Source organism: Sprattus sprattus (genome assembly GCF_963457725.1).
Source record: "Sprattus sprattus genome assembly, chromosome: 8".
In the NCBI taxonomy this organism is placed as follows: Eukaryota; Metazoa; Chordata; class Actinopteri; order Clupeiformes; family Clupeidae; genus Sprattus; species Sprattus sprattus.
The window spans coordinates 17,364,670-17,390,007 of record NC_137927.1 but is presented as its reverse complement, the minus strand read 5'-3'; the positions used below and the strand labels follow the sequence as shown (position 1 = coordinate 17,390,007).

General features: G+C 48.5%; 1 protein-coding gene across 2 annotated transcripts; it reads left to right on the top strand.

The window, feature by feature from the left end:
• Positions 1 to 5,756: 5,756 nt before the first annotated feature.
• Positions 5,757 to 24,520, top strand: uacab (uveal autoantigen with coiled-coil domains and ankyrin repeats b). Of its 2 annotated transcripts, none has more exons than XM_080843794.1 (19): positions 5,757 to 6,436; positions 7,081 to 7,211; positions 10,325 to 10,413; positions 10,505 to 10,569; positions 12,161 to 12,218; positions 12,831 to 12,901; positions 13,449 to 13,555; positions 14,167 to 14,348; positions 15,253 to 15,290; positions 15,995 to 16,054; positions 16,251 to 16,358; positions 16,482 to 16,514; positions 16,663 to 16,755; positions 16,890 to 16,920; positions 17,132 to 17,181; positions 17,713 to 20,460; positions 20,636 to 20,788; positions 21,964 to 22,029; positions 22,379 to 24,520. In XM_080843794.1, exons 1-19 carry the CDS (start codon positions 6,380 to 6,382, stop codon positions 22,448 to 22,450), a joined length of 4,212 nt encoding a protein of 1,403 aa, XP_080699920.1. In that variant the 5' UTR covers positions 5,757 to 6,379; the 3' UTR covers positions 22,451 to 24,520. The 2 variants fall into 2 exon arrangements, with proteins under 2 accessions (XP_080699920.1, XP_080699919.1); XM_080843793.1 differs by having other exon boundaries at positions 17,132 to 17,199.
• Positions 24,521 to 25,338: the final 818 nt, after the last annotated feature.

Below are 25,338 nucleotides of genomic sequence, written 5' to 3'. Positions count from 1 at the left end.
ATTTGGATGTACTTTGAGAAGATAGTTTTGGGGATTTATTGTGAACAACATCTGCCCTTGTTCTCCTTTGCTTTGTTCCAATATAGCAACATGAATGTTTGTAGTTTTAGACCAATATTGTGTGGATATCTGGGAGATATTTTCAGATATGTGAAATTGCTAAATGCCAAAGAATGGCCTTCTGACTTTTTGAATTTAAGACTTAGAAGGAAATGATTGGCTTTCTTTCACCCTAATTGAGTTGGTTTTGTGGCTTTAATATCAAATTTACAACTTCCTCTGTGAAACCCACAGGGCTTGGCGTTGTTTGTGCTGGAGCTATTTGAAACAGGTTCTTTGTGCTGGATCATGTTCTGAAGAGAATAACAAAGTGTTTTGGAAATAAATCCCTGCTTTTGTGTAAATGGATAAAATCCAATTGAATTGTAAATGGAGATCCTTCACAGTCGATTCTAACTCTCGGCCATCCAGGTTCAGGCATCAGGTTATTGGCATCTTTTATAATGGCTTGTGTAAAGGTTATTATATCCTAGTGTAATACAGTAGGCTTGTATGAGGCCTGTTTGTTTATTTTCTTTGTGGAGCTTTTGTTGTACACAGTTTTCATATATTTTCATAGTTGGACACTTTCTGTGTTCAACTGTATATTAACCAAAAAATGTGATTTAACAATGAATTTGTAACTTCGCAAATACTACAGCTCTGTATTGTAACTTGTTTGGATATTTGCAGTTCACTGTACATATGGTTGGTGGCAGCACATTTCACCCAGGTTGTCCATCGTGTGTGTGTGTCCAAATAGACATGCATAGTTAGTGGAGGTCATCAGAAAGTAGATCCCTCTACCTCCAACCTGCTGTCGGAAGTAGGGAGGTGGCATGACCTCCAGGGCAGAGGTCATGTCAAGCTGACTGACTGGACGTCCATTTGGCTGGCTGGCTCAGCAGCTGGCTGGACATTAGTTGTAAAACAGGGCGGTCACTGGGGACCTGAGTGGCTCTGCTTCCCCGCCGGAGAGGAAGGCCTCTGTGCCCTGCCCTGCTGTTCTCTCTCTGTCTGCCCCCCCCCCCCCCCCTTTGCTCTTATTTCCCCTTAAATGAAAATAGCTTGGGGAGATGAGCTTTAAGCGGCCAGTCTGTGTGTCAAACGAAGAGTGAAGGCAGCAGATCTCACAGGTCAGATTGGGCTAAACGGCAGCCCACCCTGCGGCTTTTTATGACAATTACCAGGAAGTGATGGAGCTCTCCTCTGGCCATCGGTGAGCCCTGGCTGTGAGAATGTCTGTCTCAATACCTGGACACACTGTTCTGTAAGTGTGTGAAAACAACCTCCAGCTCTGTACATACCACCTGACCGGTGGCACAGCGGGGTGTATGGGCTAGAGATGTCAGTCACGTCATCGCATACCAATGTGAGGACATCTGTCTTCACATTTTTCCTGTCTCCCTTTCTCACTCTTTCTCTCCCTGTCTATGCCTAGCTCTACCTCCCTCCCTCTGTCTCTCCCTGTCTTCCTCTCTCCCTGTGTTTCTTCCTCTCCCTTTGCCCACTTGGCATGGATACTCAACCAAAGCCCACACACACACACACCACCAACACCCCCCGTCTTAGGGAGAGTGTGTATGAGTGTTTCTCTGTGGTGGTGGGAGCACAGCTAATTAAAGCATCAATTTGCCGGCTCCATAACGACAGGCACCTCATATTGCAGCCTGTCGCTCTGCCTCCGTGTGACTGCATGTCAGCCAGTCTGTAAATAGCCTATCCATTACGACACCACACACCCGGATCACACTTTTATTCCCTCTCAGCAGAATGTTTTTTGGCATTGGTTCGCTGCAGCTCAGGAACATCAACAAGCCCCACTGGTCAGGAGGGCAAATACAGTGTAGTCCAGGGTGTTTCTGAATGAAGAACCCAAACCCACTTCATGGACGTCTCCCAACCCATCGTCAAAGCTTTAAATGCCCTTTGGTAATTAGTGCTAAAAGGATCCATCATGGGATTATTTTTTTCACATTTCAGCAGCAGAGAAGCAAAGCTCCATATCATTTTCTTTCTGCAATAGGAAGTCAAAGCTGAAAGGTCTCTCAGAAATCCCTTCAGTTGCCTCAAGAGAGCTTGGTGTTCCTTCACTGAAGACTAAGTTAAGATATTTAGGAGCATAGAACAAAAGGTGGACGCACAGTCAGTTCTAAGGACTTCAACAACATGCATCACTATTAAACAAATGGAAAGGGCACTTGGAGAGTGCAGACCTCCTCCAAGGCCAAGTGCTGCATGGGTCCTTCCCTGGTCCTTTGCTACACCTTTCCATGAAAATCAGGCCGTTATTTTTGCGCAATTGCACTCTCTCTCTCTTCTGCGCCCTCGCTCTGAATGAGAGCAGTAAAAGTCACGTGACTGATTTCTGATTACAACCGCTCAACTTATTGGTCTTCACTTTTCGGACCACTTATCAACGATGGATGATGCCAAACTGATTGTGTGTTTACGGCCATTATTAAAGGCAGATAGGGCTGGCAGTAGTGGCGGCACAGAAGAAACATAGGTGGTGTGAATACACACATGCAGGCGAGACAAAGCAGTACCACAATGCAGCCACCAGGCAGTTTGCATAAGGCCTTAAAGAGCACTTCCTGTTCTCATCTTCTTCCTGGCACTTTCTTCATTGGTAATCTTATTCTTTTTTGGGCCATTTTGTGGTTTGAGTTCCATTACTTTTAACATTTTAGGCTATATCTGGTCTTTATTCATTATTCCTGCTAGCGTAACACCGCTGGTGATTTGAAGAAATTAGTTGTCTTTTGCTTCTAAGAGGGCTAACTTCTTGCTTGTTATTTTTTTTCCGCATGCCCTAGTATTTCAGAGAGATCACTTAGGGTTAGCCAATTGTAGCATTATGTGTAACCTGCGTTCAGATGTGAAACCTGCATTTGGGAGGTTTAGCCTAGTTTTCCTAGCTTAGTGAAATGGCCGCACTGTCGGGCTCTGCTTTTGTCGGCCTTTGAGCTGAAAATCACTTTTTCTCTTTCACTCCCTCCGTCTCTCTTCTCTCTTTTGCTTTATCTTCTTAACATGCCCTGCCCCACTCCACCTCGTTTCCTTCTTTTGCAAGACAGAACATTCGGGAGTGGTTGTGATCAGGGTGGAACCTTTTGCCAACCACCCCAGGCACCCCGTATTTGTCATCCGCGTCATCACAAGCACTTTCGCCGCTTTGGGTTTTCCCATCTGAGTTAGCACTTGCTAAGAGAAATCGCTGATGTCCTCCACAGGTGTGAGACGGTGTGGCTGGGCCTGAGATGATTGATGCAGAGACATGGACACCTGGGAAGGGAGAGCGGGCGTCTTGTTTGGGCCTGCTATCCTCCAGCTCCTCCTCCTCCCTCTCTTTCTCCGCCTTCTCCAGGTGGTGGTTGCGTGTCTGAGGCGATGAGTGAGACGGTTGAGGAAGGTGCCAGCAAGCCCATAGATCACTCTCACTCACCAGCACTGTCACGCAAGCCTGCCGCTGCCTCGCTCCAGCAAGATGGAGGGTGGGGTGGTGTGGGTTATGTTTTTAGCAGTGGTTACTTGACTGCCAGACACTGGCAGACAGGCTCTTCGCACTCACACAAATACCAGCACACACACACACACACACATACTTTCTCACACGTTCAGAGAGAGAGAGAGAGAGAGATAGAGAGAGCGACTGAATGAGAGGGGGAAAGAGAATGTTTTGACCTCCATCTAAAGAGCTTGAGGGTCTCGGATATCGGGAAGTGCATTTATCACGGGGGATTTAATGTGTCAGGATATTAGGATATGAAGTCCCATTAATCTGTCGGGGGTGTTGCTTTTAGAACAAGGTGCAGCACTCTAAAGGCGTGACACAACAGAGTGGAGCCCATCTAGGACCTAACCTGGAGAGGAAGGGGCAGTTTTGTCAATATTTACACACTCCAAGGGCAGTTCACTGACCCTAAAGACATGAAGTGGGAAATCTCCAAGGTGTAATGTAGATAAAGCTCAGGCTAAGTTCTGCTCTAGAGCAGGCAAATGAAAAATGTGCAAGTCAATTTGGGTTTAAACCAGGATAAGTGTTTGTCTTTCTTAACATAATCTAAACTAAATACTCTGTTTTTAAAAGGGGAATTTGTGTTGCTTTGGGAAATTCCTGACTACTTACTCAGATACCCACAGGGTTTTTGAGGGATATTATGATCCATAGCCAGATCTATTTTGAGAAACTCTGAATCATCAGAGACCTTATCCAGAGCTTTGTAAGTTCCTGTATTTGTGCAGCATAGTGTTTAGACTCTGCATCAGTAAATTCAGATGGAAGTGGCTAACTTAATTCATTTAATGCTAACTTATCATCTTTGGACTTAAATCGTTTGACGAAATATTGGTGTAAACCGTCTTCTTTAGTCTGAGACCACACTTTTCACTGGGCATGTCTAATCCTGTGCAGTCCAGCAGTCTAAGGCTGAGCTGTGTGGTGGTTCTGACCTTTATCAGATGACGTAGAGCAGAGGCAGCCGCAGGTCTGGGGTTTATTAAAGCCAGCGCAGGAGAGGGGCCTGCAGGTCAGAGGGCACAGCTGACTGGGCTGTCAACACAGACTTATTGATGGAGATAAGCTCTCAAGACTCTCATGGATTTCTGCCTGGACCAGTTCTTGCAGATATACACACGGCTCTTTAGTGCTCTCTTCGATATTACACAGAACTTTGTATAAATAAATCCATTGGCGTTATATTCCCCTTGGCTCTGGTAAGTGTGGTGACAGAACTGTGTCATTTTTAACATCTTCACTATTCAACTCTCCTCCTAAAATACATGCAGGCTGTCATTCTCTAGAAGCCCCAAATGAAAGCAGCAGCTCATTGCTGAAGGCCTGGGCTGCAGTAGGTTTATTTAAGTGAACAAACAGGGTGTGAAAGGTGGTCCATTTTAGTGCCTTTGTTTCCATGCAGGAGAGCAGTTTAAGTAAGTGGACACCGTTCGTTTCACATGACGGGTCATGAGGAGAGATGCTTTTCGCATGTATGCAGAATAACAGCGGCGCTCGTTTAACGCCAGTCTGCCTGCAGCCGTAACCCGAGTCCCGCCTGACGCATGAGGCGTGTAAATGAAACGCGTCCACATCCCGGCCACGGCCCACCAGCACCTCTACAAAATCCCCTGTCTCCCCCTTTTTTTTCTTTCACCCTCAGCTCCAAATAAATAACTGACGTCTTCCTTTGGAAATAGCTAGTACGTGCAATGTTTACCGCCAAGGTGTGGTGGCGTAGTGCAGTCCCAGACAGCCGATTGTAAAAAGCCGACACATAATCCAGCTACCGTGCAGCCCGGATCAGCAGCTCTGCTTCCACACTCAGTATAGCCGCTTGAAGTTTTAAAAGTTGGGGGGCCTGACAGGGTCCCCTCTGGGGCCCAGGGCCAGTGGACGCTTAAATTTGCAACTGTAATCCCCCCCCCCCCCCCCCCCCTTAAGTTAATATTTCTAGATGCGCCGTGTATACCGACACTAGCAAGGTTCCTCCTTGGCTGGCCTTGTTTCGCGCAGGATTGACACCCACCGCAATTACTCATGCACATAGCATGCTACGGGTGGGGTTATTCTTAGAGCCTGTCCGCCAATCAGTCACAGGAGAAAGGTTGGAGGGTCAAAAAATAAAGAGGTAACCAGTCTGAGGGGTTGTCTGCGTGGTGTTTACCAGAGAAGGGAGATATTTTAAAACTCAGGAGAGCTCACATATTTACCGGAGGCTGGCCGACCTTGCCATTTGGTTGCTGGGAAAGGCACAGGACAGCACGCAGCAGAGAAGATCTCCTGTCTCAGTCGAAAGAGGGTGTGTGTGCGTGTGTGCGTGCGTGTGTGTGTGTGTGTGGGTGAGTGAGTGCCTCCGTACAGTCAAACACACTCAACTCAGATCAGCAGGGGACTCAACCCGGAGCTGCAGCAGCAGTAGCAGCAGCAACAGCAACAGCAGGAGGCGGAGGAGGAGGAGGAGCAGCAGGCTCAGTGGGGCTGTCCCGGGGCTGGCCTCCCGTCTATCTGCCTGCCTGCGTGTGTGTGCTTGTGTGTGCAGTGCAGGGATGAGGGCTCAGGGAGAGCTGCTCACATGCTGGGAAGCAGTGGGAAAACTCTGCCCAAGCTTCTCCCGCGAGGCACTGGCTGCCCACGCTTCCACTGGACTTTTCTGAGAGAGGGGCGCAGAAGAACTCGTTACTCCTCACTCTGTACTCTGTAGGACGTTTTTTTAACCCAGAAACCAACCCCCCCCCCCCTCCCAACCCCCCCTCACTCGCTGGCTGAGTGACCCACAGAAAGGGCAAAGGGGGGTTGACTTATCTTAAAAGGAACTTCTGCGAAGCTACATCTTCACAAATGACCAGCACCTCTTCCACCATGAGCCGATGGCTGAAGTGCACTTCTACGTACTTAGTAGGTATCCATGGGGATTTGAAGTGGCTATTGAAACTGACATGGGTAGTGGGGACAGGGGTATGGGGTGAGGTGTGGGGGGTGGGTGGGTGCAGTTATCAGTGTCTTGGGCTTGTCCAGCAGTTTGGACGGTGCACACAATCTTTGTTGGATTCCTGCTAGTCACGAAAAAACTAAGAAGTGCAGTTCTGGACTAAGGGTGACATATGGTGTCCTGAGCAGCTTAAAGGCTTGTTTTAACTCGTTGTCGAGAGGAGATTCCTCACATGCTGTTCATTTCCCTCCCTTCATGCATTAAGCTGTCCACGTTGTATGTGGTCAGTGGGTTTGCACAAGTATGTGGTGAGAGTTTATGAGACATTGTTTTCTCTTGGCTGTGAGTAGTAGGAAGCTTGCTCCATCGTATGGTTCAATGATAAGGACTGTAACTTTGTTTGGTTTCCCATGTAATGAGACTTTCTTTGCCTGAGCGTTTGACCTGTGCAATACATAAACAGCCATATCTCTATGCCCTTAGCCTGCCAGCATATCTCTGCTATCTCTGCCTGTGGTGACCTGACTCCTGCATATTGTATGAGGCATAGTTTTTGAGAACATTGCTGATGTCGGTGTGTTTTTTTGACCATGTGTAATTTTCCCTTCAGAACACAGACTGGAACAAGTACGATGACCGGCTGATGAAGGCGGTGGAGCGCGGTGAGGTGGACAAGGTGGCCGCAGTGCTGAGCAAGAAGGGCATCATCCCCACCAAGCTGGACGTGGAGGGGAGATCAGCGTGAGTACTCTCTCAAAGCCCCCAGAGCCCCAATCCCTGAGGCCCCCTGCCCTCAAACTCCATCAGTATTCACCACAGTCTAGGATTGCTTGACACCAGCACGCCCTCCGGGTCCTCTGCCACCTCACCATAAATCATGAGTAGGCACCACACAGCGAATGGATCACTGCATACCCAGACATGTGAACATTTTTGTTGTGTTAAGCATAAGAAAATAGTGCTGTTATTCCTGTGTTTTTCTTCCTGCTGTGGCCCAAAATGGAATGGATGGAAGCTATGGGTCACTCTCTAAGAATGTCTCTCCGCTGTGAGGAATAGAATGGCTGTTTGTTTTTATTTTTGGCGGCCTTTCAGTGACAATGGTGCTCAAAACAAGGTTGGAGGGCATACGCTACCGTGTGACATAAGCTCCGCATGACCTCACCGGCTTCTCCCTTCTGCCACCAGCCCCCCCCTCCCCACATGACATCACCAGTAGCTGTTTTGGCCCCTCAACCCCACGCTACCCCCTGCATGCCAACGCAAATCTCCCTGCCCCCCTGGCTAGATGCACTGCCAGCCAGGTGCCTCCTGTGGCCGCACATGGAAGTGATTAAGATCTGTGTCGGGGTCCCTGATATTTCCAGAATCCATTTAGCTGGGATTGTGTTTGTGTATAATCTGTGCTGAGGTCTGCTGCAGTGCAGAGTTCAGTGCTGGCTATGGCAAGCACGCTGTGGTCTGCTGGTCTTGGCCAGAGCGCCTTCTTTTGAGGGCAGGAAATGAGTTTGCTTAAACAGATGCAGGCCGCCCTTTTGTACACAACGTAAAATTAGAATTAGGATTTAGCGCAATTGCAGGATTTGTCCCGGTGAGGCGGTCCGAGCATCCAGCAGAAGACTGCACAGGGCTGCAGATTTTGAGTTGGCAGGTTATTTTTAAATGAAACAAAACACATCGAAGGGTTTAGCGCAAGAACCTGCATAGCGGCTCCTCCTAGAGTAATTGATAGCTGTCGAATACAAGGTTTGTCTAACAACCAAAGCCAGCAATACCTTTCCATAGCACCCTCTGGTGTGTCTTTAATTAGTGTGCGCGTGCCTTTTTAGACCTCCGCACACGAGGTTGTGTGTTGAGTAGGACCGGAGGCTCACATTGTTGTGTGTCTGGTAACGAGTGTTGGATCTTGGGGGATATGACGCTTGGTATTTTCAGCCGAGCACGAGATGCTTCTAGAACAAGTACCCCATCGGACCAGGGGCCTGGACTCATAATAAGGTGACAGAATTTTGTGGACCTAAATCAAGTGCCATCAAAGACGCCATGCTAGTTTGCAGGGAACCAGACCTCAGCGCAATAAACACCAGTGCTGACCCCCCCCTCCCCCTTACACCCTACCACCGCCACCCCCCGCCCCCCCCACCCCCCTGTTGGCCCAGTATTTGTGTGGGAGCTACGTGATGCTCGAGGCACACACCAGAGGCAAATTCAGCCCTCAGATGTGAAGTCATCTGTGATGGGCTTATTGTTCCCCGTGCGGACGTGGCAACAGGACAGTCTGATTTGCCTGCACAATTAATTACATGTTCTGTGTTTTTGATTGGCTTCCCCGAAGCCCCTCTCCGCACAGAAATGGCAGGCAATCATGTTCGGGTTCTCTCCGATTCAATTCCACTCTGGTCCACTGCTTCCAATCGAATATTTTTCATAATTAGGATTATGCATTATGTAGTGGAAATCCCTCAGCTGCTTTTCTACGCATTGCGACAAGCTGATGGGCCACACCTGCTGAAGAGCACTAATCACAGCTAATCAAGAGCTCTATCCCAGCAGGCCTGCCTCACTGTGTGAGGACCCCAAACCCATTCTGACATGTGCCGGGAACAAGAACGAGCCCAAAATAATTCACGTGTGCTCTCCCATCTGATCAGCCGCTCATGTCGCTTTGGATTCATTGAAGTTTCATAACTGCTCAAAAAAAGCTGGGAATGCTAACTTGTTTTGGAAGAGAGTTTAGCTTCACACCCACCTCTAGAGCTTCCCCTAACTCCCCTCTGCCCTCCCCACCACCACCACTAACACCAAGTCTTCAAAAATAGAATAAATAATGTGGAGACTGCAGTCCTAAAAAGCCAGTCAAGGCTCCGGTGCCAAGCTAAAATGACATGTCTGTGGATCCTCTAGGAGAGCCAGAGCTGGGGGCAGTTAATGGCTGTGTTCTCAGAGCGGTGGTTATGGCCTCCCTTGGCAAAAAGCCCTTAGGGGAAAAAATCTACAAAATGAACTCAGAGAATTGTACTCGCTTTACAAAGTCCCTCTGAACACACATCATCTGAATGTTGCCTGCAATAGTTACACAGAGTCAACAAGGGCAAAGAAGGCTTCTATTTATATCTGGTCAGCTTCAGAATCCAGTTATTGTATATTTGTGCTGCCTGAGCCCCAAACAGAATCTTTGTCCCCTTCGCTCGTGGGAAGAATGTCTGCAGTCATGTGTGTCTTTGCAGGCAGATCCACAGGTCAAGGTCCTGGCCTACACGCATATCGTAGCTCCGTCTCCTAGCCATCAACGCTGCTTTTAATAACCACTCCCAAAACGAGGTGGCAGTCTGCATGGCTCCTTGGTGGTATGTTTTAGGGTTAATGCATAAACAAGGTCTCGGTGTTAGTGGGGGTGGAGGGGTGTGGGGGTAGGGGGCGGCATCATGTTCATTCACAAACACCACCGCCACCCCCACTCTGGTCAGAGTGTCTCAGGCCAGTGTTTGTTTTCTTCCGAGGCTCCATTAGTCTTAAGCAAATGTATTGAGTCTCTCCCTTTGCCACCCACATGGGGGATAATGTGAAGATGTCGTAAAAAAACAAAAAAAACTGTTGGCCCCCTGGGGTCGTGAGAGTGAGAGAGGGGAGTTGAGTTTCCGTTGATGGCTCCCACCAGGTCTCTTGAGTGTGCTGATGGAGCTGATTGTGGCTGGCGTCAGTTTTCATTGCTCTCTCTCTGTCTCTCCCCCCCCCCCCTCTCTTCACTCTCTCCCTCTCTTCTGTCTCTGTTTATTCATGCTCTCCTCTAACATTTCTGTTAACTGTTTTTTTTTTTTTTCTCCTCCTCTCTCTCCCCATTTCTCTCATCTCAGCTTCCACCTCGCCGCAACAAGAGGACACGTGGATTGTTTAAATCTCATCTTAGGCCACAGTGTGGACGTGACCGCCACCGATGCCACCGGTGAGAGGGCCTTCACAACACAATCCCACTCAAAAGCCTTTTTCTATTATTTTCTGAGGGCATTCTTACATTTACTGTCTCCTCCTTTCAGGGAAAAATGCCCTACATTTGGCTGCAAGGAACGGCCAGTCATTATGTGTTCAGAGGCTCTTACAGGTAATGTGGAATCACAGAATGAAACCTCTCATTTTCTTTCCTTCATTTTCACCACTCTGGCATAAACTGCTCTCTAACCTCCCCTGAAATCACATAAGAGCTCAGTCATTATTCAGGGTCATGACGTTTACACTCCCGCTTTAGAGAGGTGACGCCGCAATTACAGGATGGTACTTGATTTGTACATTTTGTTTCAGAATCTCCACTTTTCCTCCCCTAAAATAGCATGCTTGACACTATTGAGCAGTTCATTTTCATGCGCAGTTTTACAACAGCAGTCTCTGTGGACGTGGGGGACTTTGTATCGGCGTAGACAAATTGAAAGTCGTGTCATTTTTTTATTTCCTTTCAGCATTCAATGCCTTGCCCTCTATGTGTAGCATCCCCTTAAGCCTCTCCCCATTGTCTGTTGAATAAAAAAACTGCTAACTGCTAAAGATAAGCTTTTAATCAAAATGACCACCAACTAGCTTAATGAAATTGTCTGTCCCATTGTTCCTTTATTACTACTATTGTTTAAATGTCTGTTCCTCCAGTGCTGTTTGTGGGGAGCAGTGGCCATGTGTTAGTGAAGTCTCATCCTGCTCTTTTTTGGTTGATTTAACCACACATGGCTCTTGCTATGATCTTATGATTACAATCAGGTTTGTAGGGAGAGATGAAAGACTCTGCATATACAGCCTTGTGGGCCTTTGCGGAGCACAATTAAGGAACTTCAATTTCAAATGACAAAAACAACTCGGCAAATACACTGATTAACCAAACAAACAAGGCTGACTACAGTCTGTGATTGCCATTACAGTGACAAAACAAGAGAGGCAAAAATAGATTTCTCCGACTTGAAAAGGGACATGAAATGATGTCAGGAGGTCTGCTCAGGCTTGCTCCCCCTTCCCTGCCCACACCGGCCACCCGGTACGTTGCCCCGGGCTGGAACCCGACTCCCAGGTCAGGGGTAAATCCTCCTGCCCGCATGGTAGAGGATAGGGTTTCCCAACCCCGCAGTTAGCATCTGACAGTCACTAGTCACTAGTCAGTTTTGGGAGCTTGTTGCTGGAGAGAGGGAGGTTTTTTATAGTGGCCCCGGGGCCCAGCAAGTTCAGCCGCTCCTCCCTGGGCTTCTGGGCTTGGCATCATCAGATCTCTCATCAGGTGCAAAGAGGGGTCTGTATGGAGACAAGAATTCAGCAGCCACTTAGCCGGTGCCAGAACTACTGTGGACCTTGACTCGCTACCTCTCGGTTAGTTTAAATCATGTCGAAACAGCCACAACACTCAACACATGTTGGCAAATTTAGGCTCTGTCGAATGTCAGATTGACGCAGCTCCACTGCCAAAAATAAACTACTACTGTTGGTATTATGGTCATGGCTGGAATCAGTTTTTTGTTTTTCTCGACAGCCTGTCATAGCACTGAGTGTTTCTGTGTCCCTAAAGCGGGGGCGGACTGTTAATGGTTGGACGTGTCTTCGTCTGTCTGTGGGGGAGTTTGTGGATGAGCCCGTGTCAAGATCTCTGTTGACTGAGCCCTTAGCACACGCCTGCTTCCCGTTTAAACTCATTTGTCTCACATAGCTGTTCTGTCTTGCAGCACAATTGCCCCGTGGGGAACGTGGACCTGCAGGGGAGGACTGCATTACATGATGCTGGTGAGAAAAGCTGTTTCCTCTCTGTCTCCTTAGGGTTTCTCCGAGCTATTAGAGTTTCTCTGAGCCATAAGAGTTTCCCTGTGTCCTTAGAGTTTCACTGAGCCATTAGAGTTTCCCTGTGTCCTTAGAGTTTCACTGAGCCATAAGAGTTTCCCTGTGTCCTTAGAGTTTCACTGAGCCATTAGAGTTTCCCTGTGTCCTTAGAGTTTCACTGAGCCATAAGAGTTTCCCTGTGTCCTTAGAGTTTTACTGAGCCATAAGAGTTTCCCTGTGTCCTTAGAGTTTCTCTGGGCTAGACTGTGAAAGGAAAGGCCTGTGCCGCACAATTAACCACCAGCATAGGCATGCAATGTGTGTGGAAATGCCTAGTTTGTTCCCTTTCATATTTCTTGCTGTACATCGTTGTACTGATTTAGGGCATTTCCGCGTATTGGCCATTTGAAAACATATTAGCCAGTTAGTAGTTTCCCGAATGCAATCATGCGAACGTATGAAAAACAAATTGGATCTTTACAGACCTGAGGCCGGTTTGGTAATGCCATTATGCTAAAATTATATTTTGTCTGTTACTTGTACTTTTGCCTGACTGCCTTCCTTCCTTCCTCTCCCTAGTGATGGCTGGCTGCGCTTCTAGTGTCAAATTGCTCTGTGATAGTGGGGCTTCTGTGAACGCCAGTGAATTCGTGAGTATCTGCGCTTCACCCTCATTGACTGCCTGGTGGGATAATTTACCTTGGAATGAATCTACGTCACACAATTTCTTGGCAACGCTTTAGTCATTGGAGTGCAATGAATATATTATCAGTTCTGCATTTCGACATTTGTAACCAGTTTAACTGTGGGGAAAAATATACTCATCCAGTCTCACCTCACATTAACCCAAGCTGCTCCAACACTACATACCAAAACTAATTCAGTGGTTTTGTCTGTGTAATTAATTTGGCATCATAATTAATTCAGCAAACTGTGTAGTTTTGTTTGCTTAATAATTGTTAATGAAGCGTGTGTGTCCGTGTGTCTGTGTGTGTATGTGTCTGTGTGTGTGTGTGTGTGTCTGTCTGTGTGTCTGTCTGTGTGTCTGTCTGTGTCTGTGTGTGTGTGTGTGTGTGTGTGTGTGTGTGTGTGTGTGTGTGTGTGTGTGTGTGTGTGTGTGTGTGTGTGTGTGTGTGTGTGTGTGTGTGTGTGTGTGTGTGTGTGTGTGTGTGTGTGTGTGTGACCCGGGATCTGCAGGATGGGAAGACTCCTCTGGTGCTGGCCACTCAGATGTGCCACCCACGGATCTGCCAGCTGCTGCTGGAGCGTGGAGCCAACATCAGCGTCCGCGATAAACAGAACAAGTACGGCCCCATGACCGCCCGCCCCCGCACCTCTGTGCTCGTGCTGCGCCGCTTATTTATGACTTAAGATTTATGACCTACCAGTCTACTCTCATAGAGTAAACTAATACTGATGCTCTTTGTCTAGTTCACTCCCTGTTTCCCTTTTTGTGATTTGCACATTCTGTTTTTTACCAAGGAATGATTTTGAAAAGCTATTAATGTATGGTTAATAGTTTCATTAGCTGGCCACAGAGTTGATATAGCAGTAGGTGATGTATGATAAAGTATATGTATGACTGTATTGTGCAATTGTATGAGGCTCTAGCTACGTTAGTCACAGTCACGCTGCAAAAGGCTGTATCATTCAAATGAAGCATCTTGTTCAGTTAGGAGAAAGAGGAACACCCTGATAAGGAGATAGGTACTGTTTTTATTTCAGTAACATGTACAAACACCAGATTGTTAAATCTTCTAGACATTATCATCAGAATATGCAATATAGACAATGTATGTGTGCCTTTGAAAATAAAAGGGCAAAACCTACCCATGACTACCTTTGACTGGCATGCTACCTAAGTTGAAGCATCTTTTAAGACCTGGTTTGTTTTATTGTCTGGTCTTTGTCTCAGGACTGCTCTCATCCTGGGATGTGAGTACGCCTGTAGGGACGCCGTCGAGGTGCTGTTGAGGAGCGGCGCAGATGTCACCGCCGTGGACTGCTTCGGCCACGACAGCTACCACTACACCCGCCTCGGCAAGAACCAGGAGCTGGTCGCGCTGGTGAAGAGTTACCTGGACGGCGCAAACAAAGGTAGGCACACCAGGCCACCACTTTGACTTCTCATTTCAGCCGCCGTCTGCATAAAAACACCAGTGCCTGCTGCATTCAACGGTGAAAGCTTTGCTGTGCATTCCATTAAGTTGAACTTGAAAATGAGTTTGGTGTGGGAGCCAGCAGGTGGGCAACACTCCTCAGACGGCGCCCACACAGGACCGCCTCACTTTGGCACCACAGGGTTAAAAAACCCAACAGCTCCACACTGAACAACAAAGGAGCTTATTTAAAAAGCTTCCAGTGGAATGACGTCCTAGCTGGGTTGCCTAAGGTAAAGGAGCGTTTGGTTTCTCCCTCCCTCCCTCCCGCTCCATTCCTTCCTTATCTCTCTCCCTGCCTCTGTTCGACTAATTACAGGGAGGCAAACGATTTTGCACTTATTCAGCGCTAAAATGACTCATTTGTCTCACCGTTAGGGAGGAAACTGCCCCGCTGCTTTCTGTCCTCTGTCCAGAGAGACGGGATCCAGGGGCAAACACATTTTCACAAACATTTTTATTCTGCCTGTCATGTATGTGTGAGGCACAAAATAAATGCATCACGGCTGTTGATGTTTGTCAGTCATGCATCTGACAGGCGTTTTAGAGCACACGGGCACTGGTGTGGAGTGACGGAGAACAGGCAGACTCTGCATGTCGTCCTAATTGAGATTCCTTGTCTAACACCTGTCAGTGTTTTGTTTTCTTCTGCGGTGCTAATTTACATCCTTCCCTAATTAGGGTGTAATTGTGTAATCACAGCATTTGTTTTTGGGGGCTTTATGTGCAACTGAGAACCCAGGGAGCTCAAGCTGTCTCGCCTTGATCTCTCAAGGTAGTCGACTTGCACGTGGATTCCTCGCTGACTGCACTGTTTTTAATTTCCCTCCTGTCTTTCCCAGCTAAAGAGGCCGCGAGGATGGAGCTGAAAAAGAGACAGGTGAGGTTAACACACACACATGCATTCATTTATTTGCCCAACCCCAACCCCCCCCCCTGAAATTTGTGATTGCGTTCCATAAATACAGAGCAAATGAAACACTCATGCCTCCAGGCTTATTTCTCTGGAGTGCTTTATTAGCTGAGCTCCCCTCCCCTGCGGCGCCCCGGCACCGAGCACTTTTGGGCTCATTACAGGGGTTATTGTTTTTCATTAACACTGCTTTCTGAACTGTCTGCTTAGGCTGTCATTGTTAGTGCTCAGACAGCCGGCGAGGCATGTTAATGAAAACGAATGACGACGGTTTGACTGGGGGAGTCCAACAGGCTTAAACTACAGACTAATGATAGAGATGAACTGTAATTGATGGATGAGTGTAGGACTGAAAGAAGTCTTGTGTTTTTCACAAACCTGTGCAAACGCACACATTACACTTTGCCAGTTGTACGTTCTGGTGCCGCACTGCGGTCATGAGTAAAGCTTTGTATGATATGTCCTGTAGGTCCCACACCGTGGTCATCATACCGTTTTGACCTTCAGTGTCATGCTATAGTTTCCTGTCTGCTGTTCTATAGTCTGTCAGTCTGATGTTGAGTTGGACATTACTGCCCTCTGCTGTGCAGATGTGTCATGTACAGTCAGGACCATCTGGTCAGCTCTCCTTCAGCAAGGACACTAACCAACAGGGATCTATCTCTCTGCAGCAACCAGTGGACATGAACATGGAGCCTGCATCAAATGCAGACAAGGATCAGATGATACACGTGAGTCTATTCTTTATTTGACAATATAGATTTGTTTTATTTAGCAGTCTTTCGTATAAAGGACTTCAATGTGAGAATAATCCTGGTGTGGAGAGACGGCCTGGTGTGCAGAGAGAGAGTGTTTCGAAAACTCGCAGTATGTTTTTCTATGTAATCGGTTAAATTTGCTGACCCAGTTTGTTGTGTTGTCCTGCAGAACCTCGAGAGGCAGAACGAAAGCCAGCAGGAGTCTCTGAGGAAGTTTCACCAGGAGCAGAGAGCCCTCATGGACAAGGTCAACATGCTTCAGCATCAGCTCACCCAGGTAGTGGGCCCTGCCAGGCAGTGAATACTGATGGGACTGCCAATAGTTTACCATGTAATGTTGAATATTTAACCTTAACCGTTGCAAAGTTTCCCTTTGTCTAATCCTTATTCACTTTGGTAGGAAAAGTCAACGGTGGAGGACATTCACATGGAGGTGAGTGAAGGACCGGCTCCTGGCGATAGTTATGTTAATATCAGTATCACCATCTTCGTTATCTTCCTTCATCTCCTCCTGTCTTTCTGCAGTTCCCCCAAAGTGCACTGCAAACGTTGCTCATTTTCTCCGCTTATTTCAAAAACAGAGGGAAGAACTCAAACACCTGCTGTCGGCCAAAGAGCGCGAGGACGGGGCTCGCGCCGCGGACACGGTGAAGGTGCAGATGAAGAGTCACCTGGTCAGTGCTCGCCGCATATTACAAATCCGCTTTAGCGCTCATACACTATTCATGAATTTTCAGGCCTCTTCCATCTGGCCCTGAATCACAGGCTTGATAGTGGATTTGAATGTTAAATTTGCATCTAATTACAGGGGGATTACTCCGGCCAATCTGTTATCAAAGGTGAGCAAGCTCTCTGAATCACACAGGATACATCTGCTGTTGGGGGAGAGGGGGAATACAAAAAACAAACTTCTGTTTTTAATGAGCGGTGCTATGCAGACCAGTGCTTTTGATCACCAATTCTCTCTCTCTCTTTCTCTCTCTCTCTCTCTCTGCCCTCTCTCCCCCCAACTCTGTCTGTTTCTTCTTCCTGTTTTGTTTTTTTGGACAGGGAAAGACAACATTCTGGTGCGGCAGTCCCACAGTCTGGATTCTGCTCAGGTACTGGATTCTGCTCAGGTAGGGGCTTCTTACCGACCTGCGAGGGTTACAGTCTGTTTGTTCAGAGATCACAGAATGGCTCAGTGCTTTGATGCAGAATTGAACAGCTTGCCAGTAATGAAGTAATGATGTACATGACCCTGCCTTGCGCAGACTGCCTGTGTCAGCTGAGTTGAGCTTAAGAGAAGTAGTGGCAGTCAAATAAGCAACAAGATTCTCTTTTCAAACCATCAGCTCTTTGCCCCTCAGGAGGAGGGAGATTTAAGATGTCATTAGCTTTAATCGCCAGCGTCTTTTTTTTTTTTTGTACATTCCCCCTCCCCCGCACCCCCTCCCTGTTTTTATGATAAACTTGAATTTGTGGTGGGAGCATTTTTTTGTGACCTGTCCTGTGCTATTAGAGCAGCTTTATCCATCCTTGTCAGATGTCCGTGTGTCTGAGTGTTTGTGTGTGCAGAAATGGGAAGTCAATGCTTACATAGCGTAACGTGAACTGAAGCCTAAATATCCTCCTCCTGTCATCTCCTGCAGGTCCTGCAGCCGGTGGTGCCCACCCGCTCTGTGTCGCGACCCCTGGAGCTGTCTCGCACGCCGTCTGTGACTTCAGGCGGAGAGTCGGACAGCCTGCGCAGGGAGCTGGAGGCTCTGCGGAGGAAGCAGGAGGCGTCAGAGGAGGAGGCGGGCAGGATGCAGGCGGCGCTGAGCCACAAGACCAAGGAGTGCGAGGAGCTGGCGCAGAGCCGCGACGCCACCAAGCGAGACGCCGACCAGCAGGTGCGTCAGCTGGAGGAGGCCCTGGGCGACGTGCAGAAGAGGATGCTGGACTCGGAGGCCAAGGTGAAGCAGCTGCAGGCGCACGTGGTGGCCGTGAAGGAGCACCTCAGCAACCAGCTCGTGGAGGACCTGAAGGTGCAGCTCAACGACGTCAAGGCCAAGTACGAGGGGGCCTCGGCAGAGGTGGGCCGCGTACGCAACCACCTGAAGCAGAGCGAGAAGGCCCTGGAGGAGTACAAGAAGAGCGAGGGCCAGCTGGCCGTGGAGGCCGAGCGACTGACCCAGGAGCTGGACACCCTGAAGGAGGAGCGGGAGGACATGGCCGAGATGCTGATGAGCATGGAGGCCCACGTGAAGGAGGTCGAGGTCAGACTGCCCGGCATGGTGCCCGGAGAGAAGTTCGACAACATGAAGAACCTCCTGACCAACGCGGTGGACGAGAAAGAGAAGCAGCTGGCAGAGCTGAGGGAGGACTATGACCGCGTGCTGGAGGAGGTGGCCGAGCTCCACAGGGAGATGGACAACCACAGCAGGCCGGGGATGAGCGTACCCCTGCAGGAGCACGAGCGGGTGAGGGCCGCCCTGGAGGAGCAGAGCATGTCCCTCAAGAGGAGGCTGGCCGACGTCACCGCCAAGAGCCAGGATCTGATCCAGGAGGTCGAAGAGAGTGAGGAGGAGAGGGAACTCTTGCGCGAGCAGCTGGAGGATCTGAGAGACCAGATCCAGTGCGACTTTGTGTCCCTGAAAGATCACGAGGATGTGAAGAGATCTTTGGATTGTGCAGTGGAAGACCTGAAGCAAAAGCTTTCTGAAGCTGCTGAGAAAAAGAAGCTGGCTGAGGAAGAGCTTCAGAAGCTGCACGAGGAGAAGGCCTCACTGTGTGAGAACGTGACCCTGCTGAAGAGCACCCATGTCCCCAGTGAGCAGTTTGAGAGCGAAGTGGGCAAGCTGACCTCACGTAACATAGAGCTGGAGAAGATGCTCGAGAACATCCAGCAGATGTGTGAGGAGAGAGAAAAGGAGCTGAGGGAGGTGTTGGCCGAGAAGGAGAACCTGAAGCAGAGTTTGCAAGGGGAGGTGACGTCGAAGGAAGAGTACGAGAGAATGAAAGAAGAGCTAAGCGCCGCCTTGGAGGAATCCAAGAATAAAATCTCCATGTTGGAGAAGACTGGTAAGACAAGGGAGGAAGGGTTGCAGAAGGTGAACGAGGGAAGTGCCATGTTGAAAGGGGAACTTGAGAAAGTACAGACAATGTTGGTAAAGGACTATATTAGCCTCAGTGACCATGAAAAAGTCACAGGCAAGCTGGGCAGTGCCTTAGCTGAAGCTGAGGAGAAGGCAAAGGAAGCCCTCTCAAAGTTTCAGTCAGCTCAAGAGGACACTGGTAAGCTGCAAAAGGAAATTGAAGAGCAGAAAATAGAGTTAGATACAATACAAGAGGCTATACAGGTAAAGTTTGTGCCACTGTCTGTCATACAAGAGAAAGAGAGCGGCTACGAGGTTGCACTAAAGGACTTGACTGAGCAATTGACTGAAATGCAGGACATGTATGACCAGGAAAAGATGGAAAATGAACGTCGCAAGTGTGAGGCAGAGAGGCTGGAAGCAGAGCTGCAGGAGGCCCTGCAGAGGCTGGAGGCGGACCTGGCCTCGAGCGAGAAGCTCCGAGAGGCGGAGGACCAGCACAAGGGCCACTCCGAGGAGCTCAGCCTGAAGCTGGTGGATCTGGAGCAGAACTACAAGGAGGTGACTGTCCAGCGGGCCGAGCTGGAGGAGCAGAACGCCCTGTGCGCTACCGAGATCCAGGCCCTGCAGCGACGCCTGGAGGTGGAGTATGTGCGCCTGGAGCGCTTTGAGGCGATGCAACAGGCGCTGAGCGACAGCCTGCAGCAGGCCCAGGAGCAGTGCCAGCAGGCGCAGGCGGCGCAGCGGAAGGAGGCCCAGCGGGTGTGCGAGCTGGAACAGGAACTGCAGAGCCGTGACGGCAGCCAGGGCACCATTGCCACCACAGCGGTCGGCGCCGCCCTGCTGGCCGAGCACGAGAAGGCGCGCGGCGCGCTGGAGAGGGAGGTGGCCCAGCTGCGGCTGGCCCTCCGCGAGGAAGAAGAGAGCAGCGCCCAGCGGGCCGAGGACGTGTCTGCCCTGCAGAGCGAGCTGCTGCGTGCCACCCAGGCCCTGGAGGAGCTGCACGGCCGCGAGGAGGATGGGGAGGTGGCCGAGCTGCGACAGGAGAAGCAGCGGCTAGAGGAGGAGGTGCAGGAGTTGGGCAAGCGCCTGTCCGGCCTGGCGGAGCAGTACGAGGAGCTGTACCGCGACGCGGCCCTGCGCAAGGACGCCGAAACCCTGGCGCGTGCCGAGGCTGACTCCCTGCAGGCCAAGAGTGCCGCCATTGAGGGGGAGATCGGCGAGCTGAAGGAGCGCTACGACGGCTCCCTGCACACCATCAGCGAGCTGCAGAAGAGAATCCAGATGTCCTCGGGGCAGACGGAGGCCAAGGACAAGAGGGTGAGAGAAGTGTGGTGAAACATGGTGGCGCTCTCTTGCGCAGCATTCTTTGCTGTCGTTCGTTTTTGCTCTTAATCACTTGTGACACTGGAAGTGCTGGTGCTGGCGTGGGAAGCGGCAGGCAGCTGTAAAAGCATGTGTGTGAGCTCGTGTGTGTGTGTCTGTGCTCCCTCAGATCACGGAGCTGCTAGCCGACGTCGAGAGGCTCAAGCAGGCGCTGAACGGCTTGTCCCAGCTGGCCTACGCTGGCGGCGCGCCCAACAAGAGGCAGACCCAGCACATCGACGCACTCCAGGGCCAGGTTAAAAGCCTGCAGCAGCAGCTGGCTGTGAGTGTGTACACACACACACACACACACACACGCGGCTCAAAGAGCCTCTTGTGTGTGCGGTCAATCAAATTAAACCCACCCACTCCCTCGCCCTCGCCGGCCTCCCTTGTCCCTTCTCCCTACATTCATCTCATGTTTGAGAATACACACACACACACACCCACCAACGGGGCTGGCTTGTGTCAGTGCACTTGTCAGGATGCAGAGGTTTTTGGCCCGGAGAAATCAATCATGATCTCACATTGGGATGTGGGGAGTGGGGTGGGGGGTGTAGCCTTCTCTAACCCATAAATAAGTTTTAGATGTACATGCCACTCGCTACATGTACTGCTTGCCAGACATGCTGGCCACAAACACTGACTGCCGCATATATTTAGAGTTGTTTACGTTGAGAAGTGCGGAGCTGTTTTCCTGTCAGGGGAAAGGAGTGGATTTGACATGTTTATACTCAGCATGAGTTCTGGCCTGCCACTGGGCTTCAGTTTCCCTGAATTAAACTCTGTCAGACTGAGGAGAAGCTTTTATGAGCAGAATTTCTGCATAAGCCTCAGGTCAAGCAAGGAAAGGCCGATAATGCTTCACACTATTTTCATTACTTTACTCTATATGGACGGAAATATAATGTGAAAAACGCCCTATCTTTTACTAATAATGGGACTGTTAACCCAGTTTGTAAGAACATGTTTCTATTTTGAGGCACTAGGTGGCATTTCCTTATTCTTTTTAACTTTTAATATTTTATCATGCACTCTCAATGCAATATGTGTTATGTCTGAAACATAAGTAGCACTGAATTACAATTAGTTTGCAGATACTTTCTCCCAAAATAAATGATTGTGAAGAACCTATTAGCATTCTTGCCCTTAGCTCAAAGCCATCAGAAATCAGAAATAACCTGCTGGAATAACCTTGCAAACTTTTCAAAAGGACAGAGACCAGCGTCCAGACTGTTGTTCAGATCAAGTTGTCCAAGAGGATGAGTCAGGCATTGTTCCCCCTGGCCCCCTCATTTCCTCTTAGAGTCTGCTTTAGCCTGAGAAGGCAGCAAGAAGCGCCGAGTGTGCATCTATTCATAGCTTGGGCTGGGTCAGCCTCCCTTCGCTCTGGGAGGCAGATAATCAGAGTGCCTCAGACACCTAACTCTCCCCCCTCTTTCTCTATCTCTCTCTCAGGAAGCTGAAAGGCAGCACAGGGAGGTGGTCTCCATTTACCGAACTCATCTTCTCAGTGCCGCTCAGGTAACACCTGCTTTGTGTGCTGCCTAAATTGTAAGCCAGGGCTCCTTTGAAAGTTTTCTCCAACACGACAGACTGTCTGTCTGTGTGTGTGTGTGTGGGGGGCTATGTGTGTCTATGTAAATCAGTGTCTCACTCATATGTACAAACATTCTGTGTTATTTTAGGCTCAGTAGTATTGCCATCATCCCTCAGCTCAGCCAAGGGTCATGTTTAACATGTTGACTAGTGTTTGAGTGAATGGATTAGATGTCCTCTGATGTAGCTAACATGGGCAGACAATTAAGGATTTGCTGGTTAACTACTGGTTCAGGATTTCAATGTGATGCAGGTTTCTTCCTCTCTCTCATAGGGGCACATGGATGAAGACGTCCAGGCAGCCTTGCTGCAGATCATCCGCATGAGGCAGGAGTTTGTGTGCTAGAGGGAGTGTGGGGGGAACACCAGCACAGACTCAAATCCACCATTTGCCCTGCATTCCACAGTGCGAGCCAAGCTGTGGGCTCACTCAGCTCCGTCTGTGCAAATCCATGTTAGCAAAGACTCGTATCCAGGTCCAGGGTCAGTAGAAAAACACCACACACCAGCTGTGAGAGGGGTTACCAGGAACCAGGAACTGGGTCAACTGCCACTACATGTTAGTTAAGCATGTACAGTATAAACACCTGTTTGTAGTCATTAGTTCACTTTTAATTGAGTTCATCCAAAATGCTCTGGCATGCATCTGAACAAGAGGCTGGAAAGTAGTAGAGAAATGAGTGTGCAAGTACTAAAGAAATGAGTGTGCAGGTACTATAGAAATGAGTGTGCAAGTACTCGAGAAATGAGTGTGCAAGTACTCGAGAAATGAGTGTGCAAGTACTCGAGAAATGAGTGTGCAAGTACTACAGAAATGAAGGTGCAAGTAAGGCAAAGTTCTGCTCTGAAAGCAGAAGGAATGACTGCAACTTTTTGTTGTGGTTTAGGAGGGAATTGAGGCTGGTGTTTTGTAAGAGCAGTTTTTGGCAATCGAGTCACGTCAAAGTCACAACGCCTCTGACGGGATTAGACGTTCCGGTCCACATTCCCTCCGCAGTGCCCTCCCGTGACCTCCCCCTCCTGCTGTAGCACCAGTCTCCCCTCACCTCCCTTCACCTCCCTTCACCTCTCCTCACCTCACCTCACCTCTCTCCCCCAGACTGGGAGCAGGACTCCCACCCTCCCGCTACTCACATACTGAATAAACAGTCATAAACACCAGCACTCTGTACTCTACGTAAAATGTCCTGGGGTCCTATCCACACTGACTTTAACCTTGAAGGGCGAAACAGTCAACAAACTCTGTACTTCCCAAGCACTTCTAATCTGTCCAGGGGGCTCTCCATGCGTCTCTGTCTCTCACTTTGAGTTCTCATTCCTCTCTCACACCGTTATACCCTTGTCTCATCATCATTCTCTCATCCTCGTTTCCCTGTCTTTTTTTTCTAGCCATCTGTGTCCTTTATGTCCCCTCTCTCTCTCTCTCTCTCTTTTTTTTTTATCTCACTCACTTACTCACACACATGCGAAAACACACCTACACGCACACACACACACCTACACGCACACACACACACACGCCCACACACACACCCACACACACACGCGCGCCCTTCTATCATTTGATTGCAGAAGTGGTGAGCCTACAGCTAAATATGTGGTGCACTGTGGGTGTCAATGCTGGATTTGGGTCACTGAGTGTTAATGGTGTGTCTCCTGGCTAAACGAATGGGGCTCTGATTGCTTCCCTGTGCCTTGCATCAACGTCCTCCCCCTCCTAGCTGCCTGCCTGCCTGCCTGCTGTCAGTGGGACGACACTGCCCTCTAGTGGCGTGACTTGGCTGGCCAAGTTTAGTACTTACTCTGGGTGAATTTACTTGAGTAGCTCTCGTGGTTATTATTCTTTTGTCCCATGTAGGGTGATTTTAGGCATTTGAGAGTCTTCATTTTGTGCCTGCAAACTGATATATTTTTTCATGGCTTTTTAATACTTTTATTAAACCCTGTTTTGAGGTTAAATATTCAGCAGGTCTGGAGTTAGAATGGCACAACACGTTCAGGACGCAGGACAGTCAGTGAATCATACGGTAGAGATGGTATTCATCTCTCTCTTTATGCAGTCAAAGGCTCTGACCAACTGAATTAGTCAGTTGAAAAGGCAATTTTTTTTTTAAACAGCATATTTAATGATATTCACTTCTCATGAAATCAGTTTATAATGCAGTAATATTGATTAAATCATTAAAATGACCTCTGATTGAGTGTTTTGACCTAACCTGATTTGGATTGATATGTTTTTCTTTCCTTTTGGGAGTTAAAAAAAACTATTTGCATTAACACAATATTTTACCCAATGTAATGATTTCCATCCACTACAGGTCTGTTTTTAAAGGAGTGTGTTGTGGTTTTATTTTCATTTCTTTTTTTAGTTTTACAAATTAGTCAAAAATCAATAAAAGTGCCCATAAAACAAAAATGTGTTTCTGTGTATTTCTGGCGTAAAGGGGGTATTTAGATCAGTGGTTCCACTTAAAGTTGCCTAATTGATTAATCCATACGTCCGTTCCAACAATTAACCATATATCATGTTGGGTTCATGGTTAGGATTAACAGCCTATAAAAAAGCGTTGTGTGATTGTATGTCTTTAATTACCTAATTGAGTGCCATCTAATTTGAGCTTTATCCCATAAATAGTGTTATCAAAACAGAAACAGTTGGCTGTGATCTGTGATTTTGTTTATTTTACCATCTACTACATAGTTGTTTTGATTAAACCTAATTACCACGTGTTAAAGTAGTGGGCGTTTGCCATATCTATTTCATCTGTCCGTGACCTTCCATTCAGACCACATGACTGAGACATCCCCACCGTACACCAGAGACCTTCCCAGAGATAAATGTGCGTGTTTTCTCTGTTCTGCCTCCAAGGTAGAAAGTCTCAATATTTTGATTTTCGCCAACGGTATTGTTTGATGATGTCTCACAGGAGTTGAGAGTTCGGTCCGTTTGACGAGTATTATTGCCAACATGGTAATGATATCCCTCTGTTCCCTTTAAACAGAAGCATCTGGAAGGAGCCGCGCTCTACCAGGCTGCCCCCCGCCCCTTGCCCCCATCTGTCCTCTCCCTTTCTCTTTCTCTCTCCTCAGAGTGGGGTGCAGTGCATGTGGTTTCACTTTAAACACAATCACAAGTGGAATGAAAGTGCCTCTCTGGCACGGCCTCCTCTCCTCTTATCTCGTGCCGTTCGTGGATTTGTACTTTTTTTTTTTTTTTGTCTTGCTCGCAAAGTG